Raw genomic sequence first — 26,029 nt, forward strand, 5'->3', positions numbered from 1 at the left:
CCCTCTGTCACAGAAAGAACACCTATATTCCACTGAGTCGTGTCCTTTAGTTCGACAGAAGCTGAACCACATCAGCGCACAAGAGCTGTTTTTTTTTTTCTCCTGCTTTGTTTATGCAAATTAGCCATGCATTTTTAAAGTTTCGTTTCTGTAAGATTTGCCCAAAGCTGCATTAAACACATTATAATGTCAAACGAGCTGATGTGTCTCTATAATTGTTATGTTTATATGTTGTAAAGTTGAGTTTATTTATGCAGATTAGTAATAGTAATAATAATGATGATACTTATTATATTAAAACATTAATGATTAATCAAAAATCAATCATTAATTCTCCCGACAATCGATTTATACAATTTCATCGAATGCCCATCTCTAACCGTAAGCTTCAAACTAGTTAGTGTAAACACTACAGATTTAGTTGATATTTTGCATTATATTTTTCTGAATGAATCTTTGTCACTCCAGTAGTTCTTCTATTGCCTCTCCATTATTTACCATTCAAACCATTCATATAAATCCACTTTCTCTCCCTTTCCTCCACCGCACCTACCAACCATATCAGCCTCTTAGTCTTCCTCACATCGCACTAGGGCTGTATCAAAAATCCTAAGATTCGATAGATCACGATCTCTGCTTTGGTCGATCTCGATGATAAAGCATGCAGATTTTAATCGACAGGTCTACAGCCAATCATGTGGCAGTTTAGTGTTTAGGAAAAAGCACCTGAGCCACAGCACATCTCTTTGGCTACGTTTAGACTGCAGGGCTTAACGCTCAATTCCAATTTTTTTGTGAAATCCGATGTTTTTGCGAGGTCGTTCACATTTCCAGTTAACTGCGACTTGTATGTGATCACCAGTGTGAACAGTAAACGGCCCAAAAGTGTCCCGCATGCGCACTGGAGGACACGATGACGTCAACCGCAGCGAGCGTGCTCTGTGTTTACAGAAGTTGTCCAAACATGGACGCGAGCATTGAGCACCTGGCGATTTTAAAGTTCCTCTCGTACCGGAGCCAGAACACTTACTTGTTTTAAGGAGGAGATTGAGAAGGAGAAGGACGAGGTTTTTGGCTGTGGTGTTTTGTGGGACAGCGGCAGCGACGTCCGTTGAAAGGAACATGTGGATGTGGAGACGGAGCCAAGAGTGGTGAGTGGAGATGTGCTTCGCTTCAGTGACACTGAGTTCATTAACAATTTTCACCTACTTCAGCGCAGAATAGTGACGTTTGTGAGTTGTTGATAACGCGTAGGTCGAATGAATGCGCTTTGGCCGTTCACACTGAAGTCGCATGTCAAAAGATCGGATATGTATGGGTTTCAGGCCCACATATCCAAGTGGCCTGGGTCGCATTTGAAAAAATCTGATCTGTGTCGTTCAGACTGTCATTAAAAGATCAGATACAGGTCACATAGAAGCCAAAAAATCGGATTTGGGTCACTTCAGGCTGCAGTCTGAACGCAGCCTTTGTCTCCTGATGTGTTCACAAGTTTTGACTTAAATCTCTGTTTGTTTGCGTCTGCCTTTGTGTGTGTGCGTCAGCCTATGTGTGTGTGCACCTGCCTCTCTGTGCCACTGTGTGTGTGTGTTTGCCTCTGTGTGCCTCTGTTTTCTCCTTTTTCTCTCCTCTTCTTCTGAAGTTACAGAAAGTTAGCTTCTCACTATGTATGAGTGAAACTTAAGTATCGAGCATGTGCATGTGTGTATACCACTAACAGTAACATGCGAAAATCAAGATCAATCAGTATGGGAAATACAAATTATCATTCTTTTTTTCCCATATCACTGAGCCTACATCACAGGTACACTATCGTGATGTTATATCTCACAGTTGTAATAATCAGTATAAGTGAGCAATTCCCTGAACTCCATAGACTATCATGTTGTTCACTTCTTGTTACACTGTTTTGAGCTTGGAAATCTGGAATTTTCTGATTTATGACTCTGCGCTTTAAATCAATGTAGGCTCACTGGGAGGGGATGGACTGTTTACTAGACCAACTTTTAATTCATTATTATCATTATTATTCATCTTAAAAGAAAAAAAAAAACAAATAAAGCCATCATCAGACATTCAATTCAAATCCAAGAATTACTCCACTGACCCCTCATACACACACTAGAGCAGGGGTGTGCAAAGTTTTTGACTCATGGGCCACAAAGGGTTCTATAATTTGACTGAAGGGCAGGACCAGGAGCACATGGATGGAGTTTTTTGGTAATCCACCTCATAAGAGAAAAAAATTACTTGACAATTACTGAAATATCCCATAATTGATAATCATTACAAAGCATCACAACAAAATATCTGTCTTTAAAGTCCCACGGTATTTACTATTTATTGAAATGACTTTTAAAACACTGAAAATTATTATTATTAATATTCAAGTTTGGAGGGCCGGATTAAAAAGATTAGAGGGCCGCATATGGCCCCCATGCCATAGTTTGCCCACCCCTGCAATAGAGGCTACTTGAAGTGTCTTGCCAAAAGTCACAATAGCAGTATGCGTTACTAAAAGAGTACCTCTAATTTTTGTGTTATAGGTAAATATCTGTTATAATTTGGCTACTAATTATATCGTAACAAATTGAATGCACAATTACTTGCCATTTGAAGTGTCTTGCCAAAGGACACAGCAGCATTATGCACTACTACAAATGGGTTCAAGCCATATAACTTTGTGCTATATGTACATTTCTTGCCTAATTGTCTAATCTAAACCTAGTTCTATCCTCAAAACACCTCTCCACTGTGTTTTTAAACTCCATACACCTTCACTAGAATCAGCTGGACGATTTCAGGCCTGGAATTAGCACTCTGTAATAAACAAAAAGGTAGCTGTTAACTTCATGACATCACAAGGTGGAACAGAGCATTTTGAGCTTTGGAGATGCAGACAGACAAATAATGCAGGATTACTCAAACATGTGCGAATGAAACAAAATACAAATCCAGGTCTGTTTTTCGAGGAGGTAACAACATTATAACATGGCTTATATCTCACAAGAGTCAATTCTGCACAATATAAGACCTTTAAAGTTGTCTTGTAAAGAGAGTGCATGTTACAAAGCAGGACAAAGAAAAAGGGTACAGAGGAATGAGACTGCGCTTGGCACGATATGGAAATCAATAGTGTTTTGACTGTAGGCTCTTGCACCTGGACAGCAGCAGAGGATTGTGGGTAAACACCATAAATCTACCTGACTACTGTTAAACTACTGATGGCCGGGATGACTTCAGAATTTCAATGCCCTTTGTTGTTGTTATGAGTAAGGAGTAAAGTATTATAAGTAAACAGAATAGAAGTATGAGGTGAGATTACTTTTATGGATCTTGTATGTACAGGATCTGATTGGAAATGTAATTCAGTTCTTGGATTAGTGTTTCAAACTCGATTCTTCAAACTCTTTATTTAGACAATAGAATGTGATTTTCAACATTAAATACAAATAAAATAATCTGTCAGTCATCCAGGTAGGTTCAGTAGTGATCCAAATAATTCTAAAGCTATTCAGGAAAGGTTCATTTCTGTCCTGTGAATGTGACTTTTTCAGTATTGATACTTGCTCAAAAGAGTATCTAGTTGACCTGTATCTGATTTTTGATACTTTTGACAACCCATGCAGAAATAATTGAAATGTGTGAGAGAGAGACTGTTTAGTTTTTTGCATTGTGTATATAAATGCCATGTCAGATTTTCTACACTTCCTCAGTAGTTTTTCAAAAATAAAATAATGACTACAATAAAATATTTGTCCATTAAGCAGCATTACCGGATTATTTCTAAATGTTGTTTTGTGTAATCCAGTCTTAACCCGGACAAGCCCATTTGGCATTTACGCACTTCACAAGTCTGAAAGGATATCAGACGACAATTCAGAGAGATTAAAGCTGACTATTTAAACTTTAACTAATGATTTTAACTAGTGGAGTTTGGGCAGTAGTGTACCGTAGTGTACTTTCTAAGACCACATGGGAGCTCTGAATGATCCACAACTGTAGTTTATTTTAAAGAGCCAATATTGCTCTATTTTTGACTGTTGAGTTGTATTTCACATGTGTTGAAAAGCAACTTTAGGTTCTTTTTGAGTTCTTCTCTCAAACAAAAAAACACTATGTTCCACCTTATGATGTCATTAAGTGCTAATGCAGGGAATCCTCCACAATTTGTTTAAATTCATACACCTTCATTAGAATCGTTTTGATCATTTCAGCCCTGCTTTGCCTAACTTTGAAGTTACAGCTATTGTTTTAGCCTCACTGAAACTGTTTCTCTCCTCAGTGCACCATCAAATATTAGAGACTTTCTATGGACAATCTCAACTGTACAAAAGCTAAAACAAAAATCCACAATTTAAGGTTATTCTAGAGTGTCGGTGAGTACAGCAATTTTGAGCTTTAGGGATGCAGATTACTCAAAACTACTCAAAATTACTCAAAACTCTAAATGTGTAAATGAAACAAAACACAACTCAGGGTATGTTTTTGACTGCATGAATACAGGACCTTTAAACATTTTTGTTTTCAGACATTGTTCCACGTTTGACCACTTCCCTGGCATTGTGCAGTTGGCTTTTCGGAATACATTTTCTTCTTCATCCTGTAGTTAATGTTGGGTCACGTGGTTGTGGTTGTAGGGGTGAGGGCGGGGGGAGTATTGGGTGAGGGGGGGGTGAGATAGGAGGGGGGGTGGGGGGTGGCTATGGCCGCTAGCCTCTTTCTTGTTGATCCTCGGGAGACCATCTGTGCTGGGGGCATTGATTAGAGTGTGTCTACTGGGATTACATTTCTCCCGTTGCCATGCCAACTAATCAGCTGATTTTTTTCTCTCTCTCTATCTGTATCTGACTCTCCCTCCACCTTCCTCTCTCTCTTTTTACTCTCTCACTCTTTCCTCTTTTATCCCTCTCTCTCTCACACTGACTCACCCTCCTCTCGTTTTTCTCTTTGCATGTTTCGCTTTCTTTTGTCCTCTCTCTCTCTCCCTCTATCCCCTTCACACTTTCTTTCTCTCTCTCCACCTCTCTCTCCTTCTCTCTTTGTATCTGTCTCTCTCTCTCTGACGCTGCCTCCACCTCTCTTGATCTTCTCCTTTTTTTTCTTTGTCTTCCTCTCTCTCTAACTTGTCTTTCTCTTACTTTATGTCTCCCTCCCTCCACCCTGTTCTCCCCACTTTCTTTCACCCTCGCTCTTTAGCTTCCCTCTCCGTCCCTTTAACTATTTCTCTCCCTCCACCCCCTCTGTTTCTCTCTCTCTCTCTCAGACTGTCCCTCCACTACCCTTTAACTACCCTACTTTTCTTTTCTACACTTCATCTATCTTTCTTTGTCTCTCTCTTACTATCTATCGCTCTGTGTCACTCACTCTATCTATCCCTTTCTCCTATCCTTTACTCCCTTTATCTATTTCTCTTCCTCCACCCCCCTCACTCTGTCTGTTTCTCCTCCCTTTATCTCTCACTCTTTTCTATTTCTCACTCTATTTTGGTTGTCACAGCAACCGAACAAGGCCCGGGCGAGCTCTGGATTCAGCCAAAGGGACCAATAGGAAAAATGTAATGTTTTTTTTTTTTTTTTTTTTTTTCTTTCCTAATTGGCAACTCTCTCTCTCTCCCTCTCTCTCTCTCTCCCCCTCTCATTCTCTCTGACCTAAAGTTCTTTCTGTCTGCGCCGTAAACACTAGCCTCTCCAGATTACATTTATTTTCGCATTTTGCCAATGAGCTAGAATGGTGCAAGCCCAAGGACACAGCCACTGAATGAGGAGTAAATATAGTGAGAGTAATAGTCCTTGAGAAAATTCCAAACCAGGAAAGAAAACCTTGCAGGGATTTTTATGGAAATGGGACAGGCCGGGTTCAATAAACATGCATTTATGTGCTGTTTTTGTTGTGGTGTAAAGTAGCCGTACAACACACGTAGAGATCCAATATAAAGAGTTGAGTCACGTATGTTATATACCATGGATATTTTAATTGTTTTTTTCATGTTTTATTATTTTATTTATTCATTTATGTATTTATTTTTGTAAGTAGGGATGTCAAAAGTATCGAAAATCAGATACTAATAGATACTAGGGATCTAGCAATAACTGAAATATTGTGATATCGTATCGTTAAAACGCTCACAGTAATATCGAGAACTGTCACAATATATTGAATTACAAGTTCCTTTGGTTAATGCATGGTTTTATAGTAGCAACTGCTAAAAACACATCAGGAACTACATATCCCATGATTAATTTCAGTGCAGACAACATGAAGTTATATGTTTTTTACTTCTTCTTGAGATTATGATAATAATGATTCCAACCTACGTCTTGTTAAGGTGTTTTAAATGCAAAAAGTATCCTGTCTACAGTTTTATTAACCACTCCAAAATATCACAATAAATATTTTACCGTGAAATGAATATCATGATAATATCGTACTGTGAGATTTAGATGTTGTTACATCCCTAATCGATACTAGTTATAGTATAGTAGTGAACTAGATTTGAGCAGGTCAGTACTAAAAAGTCACATTCAGAGGACAGAAATAAACCTGAATAGCTTTAGAATGATCTTGAGCTGTATCAGAACAAGTATAAGAGTCATAAACTAGTATACGCCCATGGACCACTATGAATCCTACCTGGACAAATGAGGGATTACATAGATATAAGGTAATACAAAAGAAAGTACTATTATTATGTTGAAAATCACACTGTATGGTCTAAATAAAGATTCGAATTATCATTGTAGTATCGGAATCAGTGTTAAATATCAAGTTTATACCTTAATATTAGGGGTGTAACGATATGCAAATCTCACAATACTGTATCGTCACGGTATGAACCTCATGGTACAATATTTATTGCGATATCTTGGGAAAGCTCCCGATATGGTGGGGAGGCTCACGATTAGGGATGTAACGATATCCAAATCTCTCGGTTTTCACGATATACATCTCAGGGTACGATATTTATTGCGATATTTTGTGGAGCTAGCAAAACTGTTAATATGCAACTTTTTCCACTTAAAATGCCTTGACAAGATTTAATCCAAAGAACTAAGACGTAAAAGTGCTAACAACTGTTATTTTTTCTTGTAGTCTACATTGAAATGGAGCAAAGGATCATGGTCTGTGTAGTTCTCTATGTCTTTTTTGAGCTATTGCTGCACCATGACTCTTAATTTAAGCAAAGAGAGAAGAGTCCACGATATTATTGTGAGAACTTTGACGGTACAATATCACGATATTTCGGTTATTGTTACATCCCTACTTAATATTGAAATCAAGTTTGAAATTTTAGTATCATGAAAACACCATTTGTAAGTCAAACAAATAGTACTTTTCTATTTCATCTCAGATCAGTATAATGCACCTTCTCATGTACACTGCTTGTTACTTTGGCTTTGTATGAGTTTGTATTTGCTGCATAGTATGGGACTTTATTAAAAGAATACATTAAAATCGTGCTGTTTTAATGGAAGCTTGAATCCAGTCTCCAGTCTACATTTTTGTTTAGTTGTACTTTTGGTAAAAGTTGCAGACTTTTTCTGTATTCTCTGGCGCCAGGGTTCTGGTATTCATTCCAAGCAATGCCCAATCAATAAGCTTTCTCTGTCTTCCCCAGTATTAGCTTGTTGCTTTCTCTCTCTTTTTGTAAACTATATACAACATAAAAGTTCAGCTCTTAAGCCTTGGGTTAATGGTTTAAAGGTCTTATATTAAACAAAATGGACTGTAAGCTTTGAGACATGTTGTAATGATGTTGCCTTATCAAACACTGACCTGGAGTTGTGTTTTGTTTCATTCACACATGTTTAAGCAGTGGTGTGGTAGGGATTTTTTAAGTGGGGGTGCGCGATTTGTGACGTCATCGATGTGATGAATCCCGCCCACCCACGCCATTCATAATCACGTACAGATCATAAATTATAGGATACAACACATGTGCCCAGGACTGAACCACTGAATTAAACCAGGTCTAAATCAGGAATAAACCAGAACTGAACCTGGACTGAATCAGGACTAAACCAAGATTAAAACAGGAATACACCAGGACTAAAACAGGTCTAAACCGAGACTAAACCAAGACTACACCAGGTCTAAACCAGGTCTAAACCAGGTCTAAAGCAGGACTAAACCAAGACTAAACCAGGACTAATCTTGGACTTGAGAGAGAGAACCCCGAGCCCATAGAGCAGGGTACACAAAGCGTGAAGGGGATGGCTACGCTTAGCCCCATGGAGCATGGAGCTCTGCGCTGGTCCTTTCACCTGTGGTCACCCAACAGTCTACGCAAGTGCACCTTCGGGTCCTTCCAGACACTTAGTCCTGATTAATTTCTGGTTTAGTCCTGGTTTAGTCCTAGTTTAGTCCTGCTTCAGTTCTCTATAAGACAGTACTGGAGATACCATGAGCCTATGCAGGTTGTTTTCACCATTGCCAGTATCTCCGGTTTGACATTTAAGTTGTAGCTATTTTATATTTATTTTTTTTATATCTCACGTCAGGAAAAGTGGGTGGACAGCGTACCCCCGCGTACCACAAGCACTTGAGTCACATGACCTCACAATGTCGAACAGAGTGTTTTCTGTTTAAGGGAATACAGCCTAAATATGCAGAGTTTGTGTGTTAACATGTGTGAATAAAACAAAACAAACTCCAGGTATGTGTGAAGAGGAAACAACATTATAACAGATCAGAAAATAATGTAATATGACCCTATGAATGAAATGTTTACCCTAATCTTTCTGTTATTTTATATCACTTAATGATGATGAAATGTGACAACCAGTGACCTTTGATAGTCTTTGTTCATCTTTTTATTCACTCCTGGATGTATGTTTTGCATTTTGCAGCATTTTGCGTAACCACAGTGTCATTATGTCAAAGTATTTCTATCACATTATTGTTTTGTGTTGTGTGCAGGTGTGTACAGAGGGCCGTTTGATACTGGAGTTTGCCTTCGATGACCTGATGAGGATCAAAACGTGGCACTTTACCATCAGACAGTACAGAGAACTCATCCCCCGCAGCATCCTGGCCATGCATGTGAGTGATAATCAATACTCAGTATTTTAACTACACAATTTTTTTTACACCATTATTGATGCCATGACCGAGCAACAGTGAAATACTTATTTTTTTCATAATTTTTCAAACTATAGACTGAGGCTCTGTCCGAAAATGAGCAAAAATACCTCCTTCTTTGTCCTTCCTTGTCCTTCTCCTTTTTGCTGACCTCTGAGAGCGACGTCATGAGATCAACTATAAGGACCAAGGAGGAGGAATTAGCAGTGAGGAGACTACAACAAGCACAACATCCCCCACCACTTATGAGAGTTATTCACACCTTTCACTCTTTACAGTCAATGTTTTTAGTGCAGCAGTAGCCAACATATATCAACATATAAAGTGAGAGTACGTGAATGAAATGACTGCTGTTAAATAAAGAGCTGCTCTAAACCTGCGCACTTATAATAAGCACAGGTATAATCTCTGAAAAGAAAAATTGAACCATCTCCAACACCATATACGCATGGAACAGACTCACCATCAGCAGCACATCCTCTGTCACAGAAAGAACACACATATTCCACTGAGTCGTCTCCTTTAGTCTGACAGCTGACCACAGCTTTTTTTTTTTTTTAATGCTTATAGTTTATGCAAATGAGCCATGTGGTTTTAATTCTTGGGATTTTGACAGTACTGATTTGCATTGGGTCTTGTTAAGGTATTTTAAAAACAATAAGTATCCCATCTAGTATCTTCTCTAAAATATCACAATAAATATCATACCATGAGATGCATATCATGATAATATCGTAGCGTGCGGCTACAGACGTATTTTAGGAGGCTGTTTGTATGCCTGGAATGTTCCACAGTATGGCATTAAACTTGTATATCTTGCATGTGTTTCAAATACAGTTGGTGCTGATAGACTGATAGGTGACAGGTTTAATTAGCCAGGCTGGCGCCACCTAATGCTTTCTTCAATTTCAGGTCAGGAATCAGAATACACTAGACGGTTTGCAAGAACCATGGAAGTGCGAGTCCGGGCACCAGCCAATCAGCAAAGAGCCATATATTCTTTGTTGGCAACGATTCCCGAGATTGTGGATTAAAAATTGGAACAAAAAGAATGTTTGGTGAATTTTATCAAAGGAAAAGACTTTATTGCCCTTTTTCCTATGGGATTTGGGAAAAGCTTAATATACAAGTTAGCCCCGTTAATGGCGCATTACATATGTCACAACCAAATAGCAGTGATTGGTTAAATAAAAAAGTACCTGCCTACCGTTGAGCGATCGAATCCTAACGCTTCTTTCCAAGAAGTGAAACTTAATGCCATACTGTAGAAGATTCCAGGCAAGTAATAACATCTCCACCAGGAAAGTTCTGAAACCGCCACCAGAAAAGTTACGTAGAGCCTCTTTAACTTGACAACCCACGCATTCTCCAAAAGTCTTAAATTTAAATGTAATACTCATTTTTGTCTGTACCCTTGCAGAATCCAAGTTTATCACATATATTGTAACTTTCCCAGGACTTTTTATTACTTTGAATCAATTCTAACAAACTCCAGAGCTAGCGTTCCTTATCTAATGACATGCAGACTCGAATTGTTGCACACATGGTTGAATATATTTGTCCAGTAAAATCCTTATGATATAAAATGTGAGGCAATAAAACTTTAATGTTTCTTGCGCAAATCATTCCCACTTGCAACCAAGTATAGGGAGCTTTAGGTAAACTGACTATGCATATTATATTCTATACAGTAACAAATATAGATTAAGATGAGTGAAACAGTTGTGATGATATCATGTGTAAGTTCCACAGCCAGGTCTCTTGTGCTAACGAGGGTCCGCGCACTCTGCCGGGCCACTTTACGAGGCATTCATGAGCGTATGAAATTTAAACGCCAACAAAGCAGTCTGGAGGGATTTCTGCAAACCAATTTATTTTCCGACTTCAAAGGCCACCCAGGATAAAAAACGAAACAGGCCCTCATCTGAAAAAAGACGAAAAAAAAAAACAAGGTCGAATGAATAATCTGCTTAATTCCACTAAGTGTACAGTGGCTGAACCGTGGGGTCTCGGAGTCGGAGCAGGCTGTACTCTGCAGGGAGCACGACTTTGTGGAGGAAAGAAAGCAGCTGGTTCAATGTGGCACAGTTTAAGTCTATTTTTATAAAACATTTTAGAAGCTAACAATGAAGAAATACAACAATAATGTGGAGTGTACAACAGCATGCATTTGGCTGAAATTAGCAGTTGTGACGTTCTTAACCCTTAACCTTTAAAAAAGTTGACTTTGAGTAACCGACTTTCATTTGGCTATAAAAAGAATCAGAGGATTAACATTTTTTCAAACTTTTTTTTTTTCACCTTATAATTGAATTTGCATTTTCAAATATTTTTAACTTTTTAATTGCCGACTTTCTTTCATAAAGTCAACACATTTCTTACTTAAAAATCACAAAGTGAAATATCTTCCACATGCTTGATGGAAACTGGGATTTTTTTTGGTTCCATTTTAAGTGCCTAATGTAGGTCAAAGTTTATCAGCCATAATTTTTCAAAATCTTTTTTTTTTTTGGCAATGGCATAGTTAACAAAAAAAAAGGTATTAGAGCGCATTTTTGTACACTTGAAATTCATTTGGCTATAAACAAAAATCAGAAGATTCATGTTGTTTGAAACTTTTTATTTACTCAACCAACATAATGATAATTATTATTATTATTTTAATGTTTTAACCCTTTTTATCTACATTTTTTCATAAAGTCACTGCATTAAAATATTGTAAAATGTGCATTATTTACACTCATTTTGCAGAGTAAAATTTTTCATCAAAAAGCACAAAAATTTGCATAAATGTGATAGATGGTTAATATCACTTTAACTCAAGTAGTTTATTTCACACTGGATACTGTTATTGGTGCAGCAGATTGATATTGATATAATGACACAACATTATTTTACTCTGGAAAAGACATAAAAGAGGTCACAAGTAAAGTTAACAAAGAGCTAAGAAAAGTAAAATATTGGTTTGATTTAAATGGATTGATTATGAATGTTAAAAAAACAAATTTCATTTTATTTAATGATAAAAAGAAAAAAGACAACATAACTTTAGAAATAGATGGGATACAAATTCAAAGAGTAAATGAAACTAAATTTTTAGGAGTTATGATTGATGAAGGTCTAAACTGGAGATCTCATATAAAGTACACAAAAGGCAACATTTCCAAAGCCATTGCTGTTCTGCATAAAATAAAGTTCTCACTAAATAGTACAGCATTATTAACTTTGTTTAACTCTATAATTGTACCATATCTGATGTACTGTGTGGAAATTTGGGGTTCAACATGTAAAACTTACCTACAACCTTTATTTATTTTACAAAAAAGGGCCTTGAGAATTATCACCAGCAGTCATTGTAGAGAGCCATCCAACCCAATATTTGTTCAACTTAAAGTGTTGAAAAGTGCAGGATATTGTTGACTTAAGTATCCTCAAAGTCATGGATAAAGCAAAGTGTAATTTATTACCTGTAAATATTCAAAAACTGTTTGAGATGAGAACAAGCCACTACAATTTAAAAGGAACCTACATGTTTAAAAAACCCAGATTCAGAACCAAGGTTATGGAGCGAAGTGTCGCTGTGAAAGGAGTTCACTTATGGAATAGTCTTGACAAAGAAATAAAAGAATCAAGTACAATGATGACATTTAAAAAACATATAAAATCGAATGCACTGTGTCTGTATAAAAAAGAAAACTAATTTGTGTATAATAATGAAGATTTACTGTTTGCAATTGATCAGTAATTGTGCCTGAACTGATATGGAATGTTTAGTGACGATCAGTGTTGATGTTTTGTCTTGAAAAAGGAAAGGGGGGCAGATAACATAAGATTTTTTCTTCTTTCTGCTCCTTTTCATTCATTTCTTGTGTGTTTGATGTTGTGACACTGTCGATGTCTTTTTATGCTTTATGAATGAAATAAATAAATAAATAAATAATATTACATTTAACTACTGTGTTTGCTGACACATTGAACTGTATGTACTGTCTTACAACTGCTCCTACATAATCCAGTATGAGGAACAGTGTCTCTACTCTGAGTTTAACCATACCTAAAGAGATGCCCCATTAAAAAACTGTTGCCTGATTATTTCTGTAAAATTCTAGGTTGTAGAACTTGTTCTCAAAGTTATAATTCAGTATAATAGACAAAAAAAAGCAAATGGATTGAATAAAGACGGATAATTAACATAAACGTAAAATCCTATATATTTTTATCCCATTGGCTAATTAACATTAATATTTGAGAACTTCTAGGTTATTATAATATACATATGAACAACAGGTTAAAATTCCTCATTATGTATTCTGTAATGAAGTAGTTTAAGTGAATGGCATGCTTTGGATAGGATCACTATATGGCGTCATCTACTGGGACCCTGTGTTTCGATACATGTTTTTGATAGAGAAGCCTTAAACCATTGCTTAACCCTCAAAAAAGTCAATTCAACACAATACACCTTAAAATGTGATGTTACATTCACTGTTCTATCGGATTTACCAGTACTTTTATTTACCTACACAGACTAAACTAAAGGTGTGTTCGGAGCATCGTCGCATGAACAACCTTTTTTGAACCTTTTTTTTTTCACTCTTTGTCCAAATCTTCATATGAATTTCACTGGTCCATAAATTGGCCCCTGTGGGTATTGGCTAATTCCTGGAGAAAGAGAGACTGGGAGAGCCGGGCATGGCATTGTGGAGGAGATGTGTTCTGATTTGAGCGAGTGTGCTTGACTCTTTTGATCGTTGCCTAGACTAATGAAAGCGAACGGGAAAGCGCAGGGGAGAGGAGATCTTGCATACGCTATGGAGCAGGCAGGCAGGGAGGCAGGAGCTGAGGAGAGCCCAGTTTTGAAGTGCGCTTGCTGGACTATAGCGCCGGTCCTCTGGGGGGTTGGTTGGTGGTGCTGGTGGTAGTAGATGGGGGAAAAGAAAATCTGGTTCAGTCTTATTCCACTTATTTCTCAAAGTTTACGAAGTTAAAGCCCAGAATGATGCATGAATCAATTATGAGTGAGGAGCGCGGGCCGGTAGGGAGGGAAAAGTTTCACAGAAGTTGAATAAGTTTAATCTGGGTTGAAGTAGAGCAGTTAGCATATTTGAAAGTACAGAATTATAATATCTCATAGGTCAGTGTTTTTTGTTTTTTTTCCATTGATTTTTTTTAAATAACTGCACTTAAGTAGCCTCACTAAACCATGAAGAAAGACTTAATTTTCAACAAATAGTTTATTTACATTGATTCAGGCTTAGTAACTCCTCAATTAAGTTGTAACTAATCCTGAATCATACATACAAACAATTTCTTCTTTATAAATGAAGTATTTCTTTCTGTTTTATTAACACTAGTTGTTATAAAGCGCAGCTGATGATTTAGACTTATAGACAGGGTAGAATTAAGTAGAAAATTAGGGTGAAGAGTGAAGAAAGACATTCACTAATTTACCAGAGCAGGTCATTGATTCACAGCCAACCACATGTATTTTGATTTGGTCAGTAGGGGAAATGTCTTGCCCAGGGACACAACATTATTAGGGATGGAGATTAACTTTTACTTACCTATTTTTAAAAAATACTTGTAAGGTTTAAGTTTATAGCTGTAACATGCCGCCTTACTTGTCATGAAACTACATCATATCAACTGATTTTATTAGAATTTGGCAACTGAAAGTTATAGAAGAGCTAGGGTTGTTCAAAAGAAAAAACTGAAGAAAAAAAAACTGAGAAAAGAGCTGTGAAACGCTTTGGGTATCTTGAAAGGCGCTATATAAATGCAATCAATCAAAAGTATCGAAAATCGGATACTTGAGTATGTATTGATACTAAAAAAAAAAAAATCACATTCACAGGACAGAAATGAACCTTTCCTGAAGAGTTTTAGAATGATCTTGAGCTGTATCAGAACAAATATAAGAGCACATAGACTAGTATACGCACTTGGATCACTATGGAAACTTTGTGGACCACTGAGGGATTACACAGATATAAAACCACTTAGTATTATAAAAGAAAGTACTATGATTTAATGTCTATTGTTTAAAGCAGGGTGCCCAATACATTGATTGGGATCTACCAGTTGATAGCCAAGGTATTGTGGATAGACGGCTCGTCACGGACTCGATTGCGTTTGGACTCCGTCTTTTCTCTCACTCAAGGGCTGACACGAGTCAGAGTGTGATCATATTTCATTACGGCCGCTGCTGTCGGCAATAAACTTATACTGGCGTGCGGGAGCATCTCACTGCAGCCTGTGCGCTCATTTGGAACCCGCGGATACTCTGCTACACACCACAAACACACACACTTCGTGCACGTGGCTTGTCCGTAACAGCGTGTACCAGCATGTATCACAGAGCAGGTTAAACTTTTTAGAACATACTACCTGTCCATCTGCCTCACTTCAGCATGCCGCTCCTCTTTTTGTGGTCTCTCTCCTCCCTGCGTACAGCGCACACAGGCTCCCTCCTCAATGTGTTAGATTACAGTTAGGAACTTGAAAAAAATGGTTTAAAAATCCTTTCAGTTTTGTGTAAAGTGCCACTGGAAGTTCTCTTAAAGAAGGGGTTCTCAAACTGTGGGTGAGGGTACAAAAAAAAAGGGTGCAGAGTGTTTAAGTACAGTACAGTTTGCTTGGCTTTGTAGTAGGCAGATCATTTTGACTTGGTCATTTTATAAGTAGCTCGCATGATGAATAACTGTGGGCACCCCTAGTCTAAAGAAAGAGTGTTTTTTTATTATAATTGTGGTATCAGAACCAATATTGAGTATTGAGTCTATTTCCGTATTGTGACAACACTACATGAAGTTCATTCTGCTTTCTGATTGGACGACTTAAGAACCAAAATACAAAACATTACTGCCATTTATTTACTTTTAATTGTCAAATCATCATTACAGTTGTCATCATTGTCAAGTTCATATTCAGTTTGAACGTGTGAACTTCTTACCGGTCTTTCTTGACATCCTTATTTTTGTCTCTGCTGTTTTGAAATATTTATCCATTTTTGGCCACCACCTCTTTCCCTTCACTGTCTATCACCACATCAACCCAAATCATAGTCCCATACGTTTAGCCTAATTCTACCTGAGAGAAGCCATTTTGATTGTGGTGCCAATAATACCGAGTGCTCCGGTCGGGCTGTCAATCAAACTCCCGGCTTCCCTCTTGACTTTCTTTCCTCCGCAGCAAGAATAATGCATTTTTCATGAGCTGCTGAATCTAAGAGGGCTCCTTATACCCGCCTTTGTTTTTGCACTGTCAATATCAACCACTTTTTTCCATTGTCAGATTATTTTGAAGAAGTTTGTAGAGATATGGTTTTATAGAAGTTTTTAACCAGCAGCTGTCATTATATTATATTAATGTTTGTAGTAGGCTCTTTGTACTTTGTTATGGCGTATTGAAACTTCACATTTAAATCTTTTATTTTACAGTTCTAGATTCTAAGGTAGCGTGGATGTTACCTGTCAGATGACTTTGTAGTTGTATTGAAATGCAATAACAATCAGCTTATATCATGGGCTTGAGCTGTCATGTTATTGCCATCATTTTGAGGACTTTCACCATTCAAAGATAAAATATTTTCCGTTAAATTGTTAATTACTATAGCAACAGATCTAATTTTTCATCATCCTGAAGCCCAGGAAAATATAACAATGACATAGTGACACTTGCAGATCTATTCAGAAGAGATTTACAAACTGGGTGGCTGTTCAGAAAAAATGTTTGGTCTTTAAATAAAAGGATTCTGGAAAATTGGAAGAGGAACAAACCAGGAATTGCATTTTACTGTAAATGTAGGACTAAAATGACCAACTATGACCAAACCCGGAGCAAACCAAGACCCAAGTTATCCCCATATCACAGGTTGAGAAACGTGATTCAAGTCAAAATTGAAGTAAAATTGATTTGCAACTACTTTTGTTTTTGCAGATTTTTGCTAAATCCACCAAAAACAATATTTGACTTCAACTGCAATTTTTAAAGTGTGCAAGCACTTGTAAAATGATAAAAGGCAGATATCAGCGGTGAATCTGTTTGCTAGATCAGATATCAGTTTCCAAATATCGTTTCACCTTATATCCTGGTTGGACATATAAATTGATGACTCTTTAGCGGTCATAGTTGGCCCAGAAAGACTCAGAATGTTTAGGATTATGATCAGTTTTGTCTTATTTCATTCTGGAACTGAAAAATCTGGATTGTTGCATGCCTAAATTATGCACCAAACACAGCCATTTATCAGACTTAGAGTTAAACTAATTAACATGATGAGAGCATCAAATTAGACTTGCAATTATCATAAATGTCAATAATACTCAGTTTGACTACAGCGTGTTTGTATGCTTGGAACAATTAGTTTAATCGTGTGCACAGAATAAAACAATACAATTGCAAAGTAAAAATGTAAAAACCCTAGTACATTGTATTCTTTTAACATTGATTTTAATTTCTGCTGTGTTTCTGTGCTTGGCTTTAGGCACAAGACCCTCAGGTGCTGGAGCAACTGTCCAAAAACATCACTCGAATGGGTCTGACCAACTTCACCCTCAACTACCTCAGGGTAAGACTAACATGTCAACAATGTTTACATGTGACAAAATCTGTGACCGTCAGTGTCTCTGTTTATTATATGTTTGTGCTGACAGAAAGAAAATAACTTTGGTAGTTTGTAGGTTTTCTATATATATTATTTGGAGTATTCTCTTTTGATGTTAATGTTAAAGGCAGTCAGGAATTTTGGACACAGGACCTCATTTCCTAGTTAGCCCTAGTGTTGGAGATGTGTTTAGGCACTTTTTAATATATTCCATCCAGTCCTTGTAACTAGGAAATGAGGTCCTATGCCCAAAATTCCAGACCGTCCCTTTAAGGAACATTTGGATTAGGTGTCTGATGCCATCTTCTGGTACATATGAGGATTGTGGCAGTTCGAAATTACAAATTAGCAGCATGGCTAAGATAAGATCGTCTGTATAAATGGAAATAGCTATCCTCCTAGTTGCTGCGTTCCAAATAGAAAGTGAGCATGGGGAAACTTCCGGGAACTTCCATCGGCTCCAGTTGACTTTACATTGAAAAACTGTCACTCCTCTCTCTTTGTAAATGCTGCAGTGAGCCTCGACATTTTGATCTTAAAATAATAATAATAATAAATCTTTGTTCATAAAGCACTGTACAAGCAGCAAAGAACAATACAAAAAAGAATAAAAATAGCATGCAGAAGGCTTACAAAAACAAACAGTGTTGCAAACAATCCAATAAATTATTAAAAAATAAATAAATAAATACAAATAAAAATAAATAAGGAATAAGATCAAGTTAAAGGAAGGCCAACTGATAAAAATTTGTCTTAAAAAGATATTTGTATTAACCCGCTCTGTAAGATGCTGTTGTTTTGCAATTATGTCCATAAATATATTCCTATGCCTAATATGGAACACAGGTCCAAATTAACTCTATAACTGCAGGCCTCTGTGAGCTTCATTTGACTGGACTCGAGCGCTGTAGTGACGTCATACTCATTTAGTCCACTTCAGTGTATGGGTAAGATAGTGCTGCCCTCTGCTGGCACTAGAGTGAAGTGTTCTTAAATGACTAATTAGGAGTGTGGCAATTATGAAGCTTCCTCTAAGATAAATGCTCTGTACTAGAAGGAAGGATTAAGTTGTGGGAAAACACAGAGTACACAGACTAAACCTCCTCGCAAATGCCTGAACTCGTCTGATCTCTAAAGCTAAGCAGGATCGGGCCTGGTTAGTGCTTGTGTGGGGGACTGCTGGGAATACCAGGTGCAGTGGTCATTGTGCGTAGAAGTGAGTGAAGGGGTCCCGATAACAAATTTTGAAGCACAATATATCGCTGCAGAAATATTGTGATAAACGATAATATTGAAACAACTTTTTGCCATTGACACAATAACAATAAAGCTAAATAATTCCAATATACTGTTTTTTAAATATACTGTACCATTAAAAAGTAAATAAGCAAAGCAAATAAACACCAGAATTAACCAATAATTAGCCATGGAAGTTGCTTATTCTTAGCCTGATTCATCAGCCAGTTTTACTTCGTGGAAACCGTCTGACCTCACAAATTAGGATTCGTTTGCTCGACAGTGGGTGGGTCCTTTTTTTATTTAACCAATCGCTGCTACTTGTTCGTGACGTATGTAATGCACCGCTAACGGGGCTAACTGGTATATTAAGCTTTTCCCAAATCCCGTAGGAAGAAGGGCAATAACGTCTTTCCCCTTGATAAAATTCACCAAACATTCTCTTTGTTCCGACTTTAAATGCTCAATCTCGGGAATTGTTGCCAATACAGAACGTCTGGCTTCGGATACATCTTTCCAAAGTTCTGGGGTTCCTTGCAAACCATTCCTGACCTAGTCGCTGGAGAGAAATGAAATTGAGCAGAGGCACTAGGTGGCACCAGCCTGGCTAGCTTATTCTACCCTCTACAACTCAAATTTTATTTTTCTTACATAAACCACTTTTGCAAAGAAATTGTATAACTGATAAATATTGCACACAAATGTATTGATATATGTATTGACAGGCCTACAGAGCTACAGTGTGGAGTGAATAGTGAATAGCAAAGTGTTTTTTTGGTGTCTTGACGGACGCTATATAAATCCAATGCGTTAATTTGACTTTTGGCAAATTATGTTTTTTAAGCATTTTAAAACACATTAGTGCATTGTAGTAGAAGAGGGTGCTGGAGATAGGAAAAGATAATTTATGGAGCAGCCTTTCCTCAATTACTTGAATATCCAATTTGTCTTTTCTCAATTATATAAAATGTATGTTTGTTTTTTTTTATAAATCAAAACATTATTTCTTCTATACCATACATGTGATATTTCCAGCTCGTGCTCACATTATTTTAGTGGGTTTGTATTTTGCGGCGCCACACTTGACTGACGGCTCTGATTTCCAAACGGGGGGAGAGAGAACGCGAGAGGAAGAGACGGCACAAGCGCTGGAATTAATTGGATACAGAAAATTAGCATAACATTAATGAAAGCTCCCTGCAGAGACTCATAATTGTGAAACGGCGCGCGAACCTCCACTGCTTATAATAAGAGAGAGGGGACAGGAGAGGGGAGAAGACGGGGAAGGGGGGGCTGCCTGGTTTTGTTTTCCACTAACAATGATTTTTTTGTGAAAGAAAGTGTTGTTGGACGACGATAAAGCACATAATTCAAGTATTTGTAATTACACGCCGAAGATTGTGATTGCGTCGTATTATTGGGGCTGTTCCGATGGTCAATGCTTTGTGGAGGAAGGCGCAGGACTAGATATTCGACCATGTTTGTACACAATGGTTGTATTTGTAATAATTTTAGACCATAAAGACATTTTATCAGCCACAGCTAAAATAATATTAATGAAATGCATAAATTATTGTTTGTTGTGAAATGTGTTGTAAAGATATAAGCCATCAACCGTAGACTGTAGGAGGGGTGACGCAGTTTCAAGTATCAAACCACCTGCTTGTCTCCATGGAGATGTTATTGCTTTGCCTGAAATGTTCCAGCTTTTTATATTTTAAGTAATGATAAACCTGTTGTTGAAGTCAAGTGTAATGCCATACTGTGCAACATTCCAAAGAAAAAACATAAACATGGAGACAAGTATGCTGTGTGGCAGACTCTGCACCGGAAAAGTTACATAGTGCACCTTTATTTACATGGGCAAAGGCTTCATCTTTATATCCAGCCATCAATTCGTTACAACAGTGGTTCTCAAACTCTTCACACCAAGTACCACCTAACTTAATATTTGGTTTTCCAAGTACCATCAGGACTAGGCGTGTACAGAAATATCAAAATATCGATATATTGTATTGTTTAATGCGATGTATCACCAGGAGTATTTTTTGGTATATTTTTTACTAAATTATTTTGTTACAACACTACAGTTTTGCTGCTTGCTCAAAGGAAGGAAACTCGTTTATGCGACACATTTGGCATATTCAATGTTTTTGGGATTAAAATGAGCATTTGTCATATTAACTTTGCACAAGAAGTGGTTTAACAAAGACGTTTAGTATCACAGCCATGATTTATCCTTTATTTTTTATTGAACTGTATCAAATTTTTAAATCTGACTATCCCAGCTCTAAGATTAATTAACTAAATAATGGATAAGGTAGTTCTGAATGGTGGTTAACCCAAATGAGGGCAAAAAATATTAATATATTTATCTCTGAAACTAAAATTCAAAGTGCAGAGCGTCCTGCATGCCACCATTTACAATATTAAACTAAACTCAGCATTGTTCTTTAATCCTACACATTCAAATATACAGTAAGGTTCTGCTTCACTTCAAAATCATCATCACATTTTTTGCCTTTTCTGAAAACCATTATTTCACTTACTTTATTTAACAAACCAATGAAGCATCACTAGCACTTCTTACATCTGGCTTTAGTTCCCTTGCCAAACATTGAACAGCTAGGATAGGTTGATATGTTTTTGTCCTTTTATATCCTCCTCTCTCGTCTGTTATTCCACAAAAATACTTCTGAATACAAATCATATTTTCCTTGTCCGTTATCACGGGCTGTCAAGGCAAAAATACACCCTTTTCCTCACCAATAATACAGTTATTTTTCCCACAACTTCTTCTGCACCATCACTATACAAAAACTCCTGATCATAAGGTTACAATGGGCTTTGCAAACAGTATTTTTCTCTATGTTGAGTATTTAAGCCGTTCCATGCTTTGGGGAGGGAAGCTTCCTTGTATTCATCCCTAGAAATAGCAGTTGTTTTGGGGCAGGGAGCCAGAGCTGGTTGGCTGGTATTACGGGGCGGAGGGGAGGAGGGGAGGGGGTGATCACACGAGTACATGGGATTAGCGCTGCTGGGTTGTTAGCCGTCTGAACCACGAAAACACTGGTATCCAAACTCGCATTATAATGGTGATAGGGTTGTAAAGTGCAAAGCAGTGGTAGAGGTTAAAAAAGAAAGTAGCATGCCGTGCCCACTCAAGAATCCAAAATATTAAGATAAAATATAAGGTCTGATGCTGTGGTTAAGTCACATTATTGGAAAATGGACTGTAATGGGGAGCTTGAAATACAATAAATTCACATATACAATGCAATTAATTCACAATACAATTAAGTCACCTTCAAGGCACTCAAAGCTCTTTACATAAAGGAATCACTCACCCATTCATACACCAGTGTACGCAGACACTGGGGGCCAGGGAGGTTAAAGGAACAGTCCAGAATTTTGGACATAGGGCCTCATTTCCTAGTGAGCCAGAGTGTTGGAGACGTGTGGAGACATTTAAAAAACTATTCCATCCAGTCCTTGTATTTGTAGAGGTCGCTGGTACTAGGCTAGTGCATGTCAATGGCCATAGTTATCCTGCCACTAAAAACAGTTTTACCCACTTCACAAAGCACCCGAAGCAAAACGATTATAATGCCAGACTGTCGATGTGAATGTCTGTGTCAGTGGAATAATTTTAGAAGTGGCGGATTGATATCAACTAGCATATATTTTACCGGCAAAGTAAAATTCCGAGAAAATAGTCCCTCAACATGTGACAATTCATGTGACGCAAGGTTAGTTTTATTTCAAATATTATTCTATCAACACAGACATTCACATCGACAGTCTGGCGTAATAATTGATTTGCTTCGGGTGCTTTGTGGAGTGGGTAAAACTGTTTTTAGTGCCAGACTAACTATGGCCATTGACATGCACTAGCCTAGCACCAGCGACCTCTGCAAATGCACGGACTGGATGGAATATTTTAAAAGTGTCTCCACATGTCTCCAACACTCTGGCTAACAAGGAAATGAGGTCCTATGTCCAAAATTCCCGACTGTCCCTTTAAATGTTGCCCAAGAACATGACGGCAACATTCATCTGTGGAGAGTGGGATTCAAACCACTAACCTTCAGATAAGTGAAAAAACGCTATACCGACTGAGCCACTGTTGCCCCATAAAATATGTCTAAATATGTCCAAATGGGACTTAGGCACCACTAGATTTTTTACATATACAAATTTATTAAAAATATAAAGTGACAAGCCTTTTTATCATCTGTTTTTTCTATTTGACCATAACTGTGATGTTGATTGGTTATTTGAAATTGCTTCATCTGTTTTCAGTTTCAAGGGAGTGTTATACAAAATTGACTTTTCAGAGCTTTCTACCATGTTATAACATTCCCTCATCACAAACATGCAGTTTTATATGTCCTCCATGCATATTTGAGTAATCTAGTGATCTCTCGAGCAGTATTCAAACCCTCCTGACAGTTAGCAGTACAAGCCCATGTTCTTGTACAAGACTCTGACCACAAGCCTATGTAACCTATGCTTCTACACAGCATTTTTTCATCAATATCCAAACACAGGATATAAAATAAACTATAACCTGACTAACCTGATGTGATGTTCAATAGTTGCATTATGATTGTGTTGTGATAGCACTCTGAAGGGGGAGTGACTTAGCACGGGGAGCAAAAGTAGGGGTAACTTAGAGTGTAAAAAACTAAACTGGAACTCTTTAATACATTGTTTTTGGCTAGTATGGCATTTTCAAAACAAGAAATGGTAACATGCTATCTAAATAGATAACTTGAGAGCAATTAATAAGTGTAATACCCCCTTCTTTAAATACTTTTACTTTTCAAAATTGGAATCTGTTAAAAGCATGCACCTGATCATAAATATTATTATTTAAAAATCTGTCTAAAGTGTAGCAGGGATGATATGCGTGGGTTTAGAGACTTGCTCAAGGGCACATCGACTGTGGTTCTTGGATGACAAAAGCTGGTCATCACTCACTGTTCTCTGGCAGGATGACATGTGACCTTGGGTAAACCTGATGCCCTACAGCTGAGAATGTCCTCATCAAAATGCTGCTCCTGCGCCACTGCACGGCATCATTGGAGAGTTTGACTGGGCTCTATACAGTATATACAAGAGTTTTTGCTATACATGTATCGTTAGTAAAGAAAAGGTGATTTTAGACCCCTGTTTAGACCTGATGAAGTTTTGTTATAGACATGGCTTAGATCAGGTGGTACAGAAAGCATTTTTTGTCATATTTGGGAAAAAATTTGTGAAAAGTTTGATAGCCTCTGTTAGGGCTGAGTATCTTTAGGAAGTTGTCGATACGATACATACCTCGATACATAGGCCACGATAATATACATATCTCGATACAGTGAGCTTTCGATTCAGTACAGTATATTTCAAATCGATTTGATACGGTTCAATAAAAAATAAAGGCTTAATCTTGGCTGATACTAAAAGTCTCTGTTAAACCACTTCTTGCGCAAAGTTCATATGAAACACCCCATTTTACTCATCAAAACAGTGAAAATGTCAAATGTGTTGCATAAATTAGTTTCCTTCCACTAAACAAGCAACAAAACTGTAGTGCTGTAAGAAAATAATTGAGTCAAATTCACCAAAAAGCCCATGATACTGATACTGTATCATCACATTAAATGATACGATATATCAATATTTCAATGTTTTTGCACACCCCTAGCCACTGTATAGAAGATTGCATTAAAAGAAATATTTATTTTGATCACATCTTCTTACAATTTGTGCGAGAAGAATTAGAATCAAATATTACTGTACTTGTCTTGGCCCAGTACAGATCTTGAGGTCAAAATGTGTCCGCTTTGTGCTGTCTACATGTAATTAGAAAGAATTTTATTGTCTGATAATTAGGAAGTACATTAGCATGCAAGTTGTTGTTACCTTTACTGTCACGGCAAAAGTCTGCACTGGTCTCTGAGAGTTCTGAAAACCACTTATAAACGCATTGCGGTGAATGCAGAGGACAAATTTCCCTATGGGGACAATAAAGTGTACCTTACCCTTAATAAATAGGATGCTCAGAATGCATAAGGTCACTGAGGAATAACTTTGGACCATTGCACTCCGCTTAAAATGAAGACAGTAAAAATGAGGTATAGTGCCTTTTAATTGACATTTTTTCTGAGGTGCCCATAAATAAACTGCCCCCTCTTGATGAGCAGGAGCAGCAACTCTAGTCTAAGATTTTTACTTTACTGAGAAACAAGACACTAAGATACAGGCAGTGGTTTTAATTCCTGGTACGCAATGTTATATTTGTATATGAAAGATGCACATTATAAGCACTACCCAGAAAAAAATAATAACTATTTTCATTCTAAACGTACAAACAAAAACACAGACTATATAGAGGGCAGCTATAGAACTGTCTGCCTCAGCTGTGATTATATGTTTTTATGTGTGTGTGCGTGCGTGTGTGTATATGTGTGCGTGTGTGTGTGTGTGTATATGCGCGGTGGAGTGAAACTTCTCTCTGTCTGAATGTCTCAAATAGAAGGCATGCGAGGAAACAAGCGCTGTGGGCGATTTCTTTACAGACACCTTAATGACTTTTGGAAGATGCATCGCTACAAAAGCTCAACATTTTTATATTCAGCTGGAGATAAAACGGCTGAAGTTTCTAAGACTGTCAGACAATCTTGCTTTCTGACATAAACAAAAACTTTGCTAGCGTTTTTGCCTAAATAACTAAATCAAGTTATGGTAGGATTTGGAAAAGAACTTGAACAAATGGAAAAAGTCTATTGGCCCATGTGATAAAAAATACTGTTGCTACCAGGTCAGGATACAAGTCAGATCTGTGGTGAGGCGGCTCCACTCCGAGTTAGAATGTCAAGGTATTTTTAAGCACTAAAAACATCTATAATTGAATAAATGCAAGAGAGATCAGTTAAATGCAATACTGTAGAACATTGCAGGTAAAGCAATAAAAACCCCAACCGCAAAAGTTGCAACGTGCACCTTTAGTTTATGGCAGAAATTTGAAGAAAATTAGGGCACATGGTAAAGTAATTTGGCACATGTTAACTGAAGGAGAAACTGAAAGATTGTCTGAAAACTCAAGACAAAAAACAA

The 26,029-nt window shown here is 37.4% G+C and overlaps 1 protein-coding gene across 4 annotated transcripts in view; it reads left to right on the top strand.

Annotated features, from left to right (window-relative positions):
• The window catches only part of ldb2a (LIM domain binding 2a), a 173,036-nt gene that overhangs the window by 116,018 nt on the left and 30,989 nt on the right, over positions 1-26,029 (top strand). For all 4 annotated transcript variants that reach the window (XM_020917635.2, XM_020917636.2, XM_055159519.1 and 1 more), the window contains exons 4-5: positions 8,920-9,042; positions 17,567-17,650. In XM_020917635.2, coding sequence (XP_020773294.1) covers positions 8,920-9,042; positions 17,567-17,650 — 207 coding nt within the window. The remainder of the gene's footprint in view (positions 1-8,919; positions 9,043-17,566; positions 17,651-26,029) is intronic.

Source organism: Boleophthalmus pectinirostris, unplaced genomic scaffold (assembly GCF_026225935.1).
Source record: "Boleophthalmus pectinirostris isolate CB_2022bp ecotype Guang Dong unplaced genomic scaffold, ASM2622593v1 HiC_scaffold_23, whole genome shotgun sequence".
Taxonomy (NCBI): Eukaryota; Metazoa; Chordata; class Actinopteri; order Gobiiformes; family Gobiidae; genus Boleophthalmus; species Boleophthalmus pectinirostris.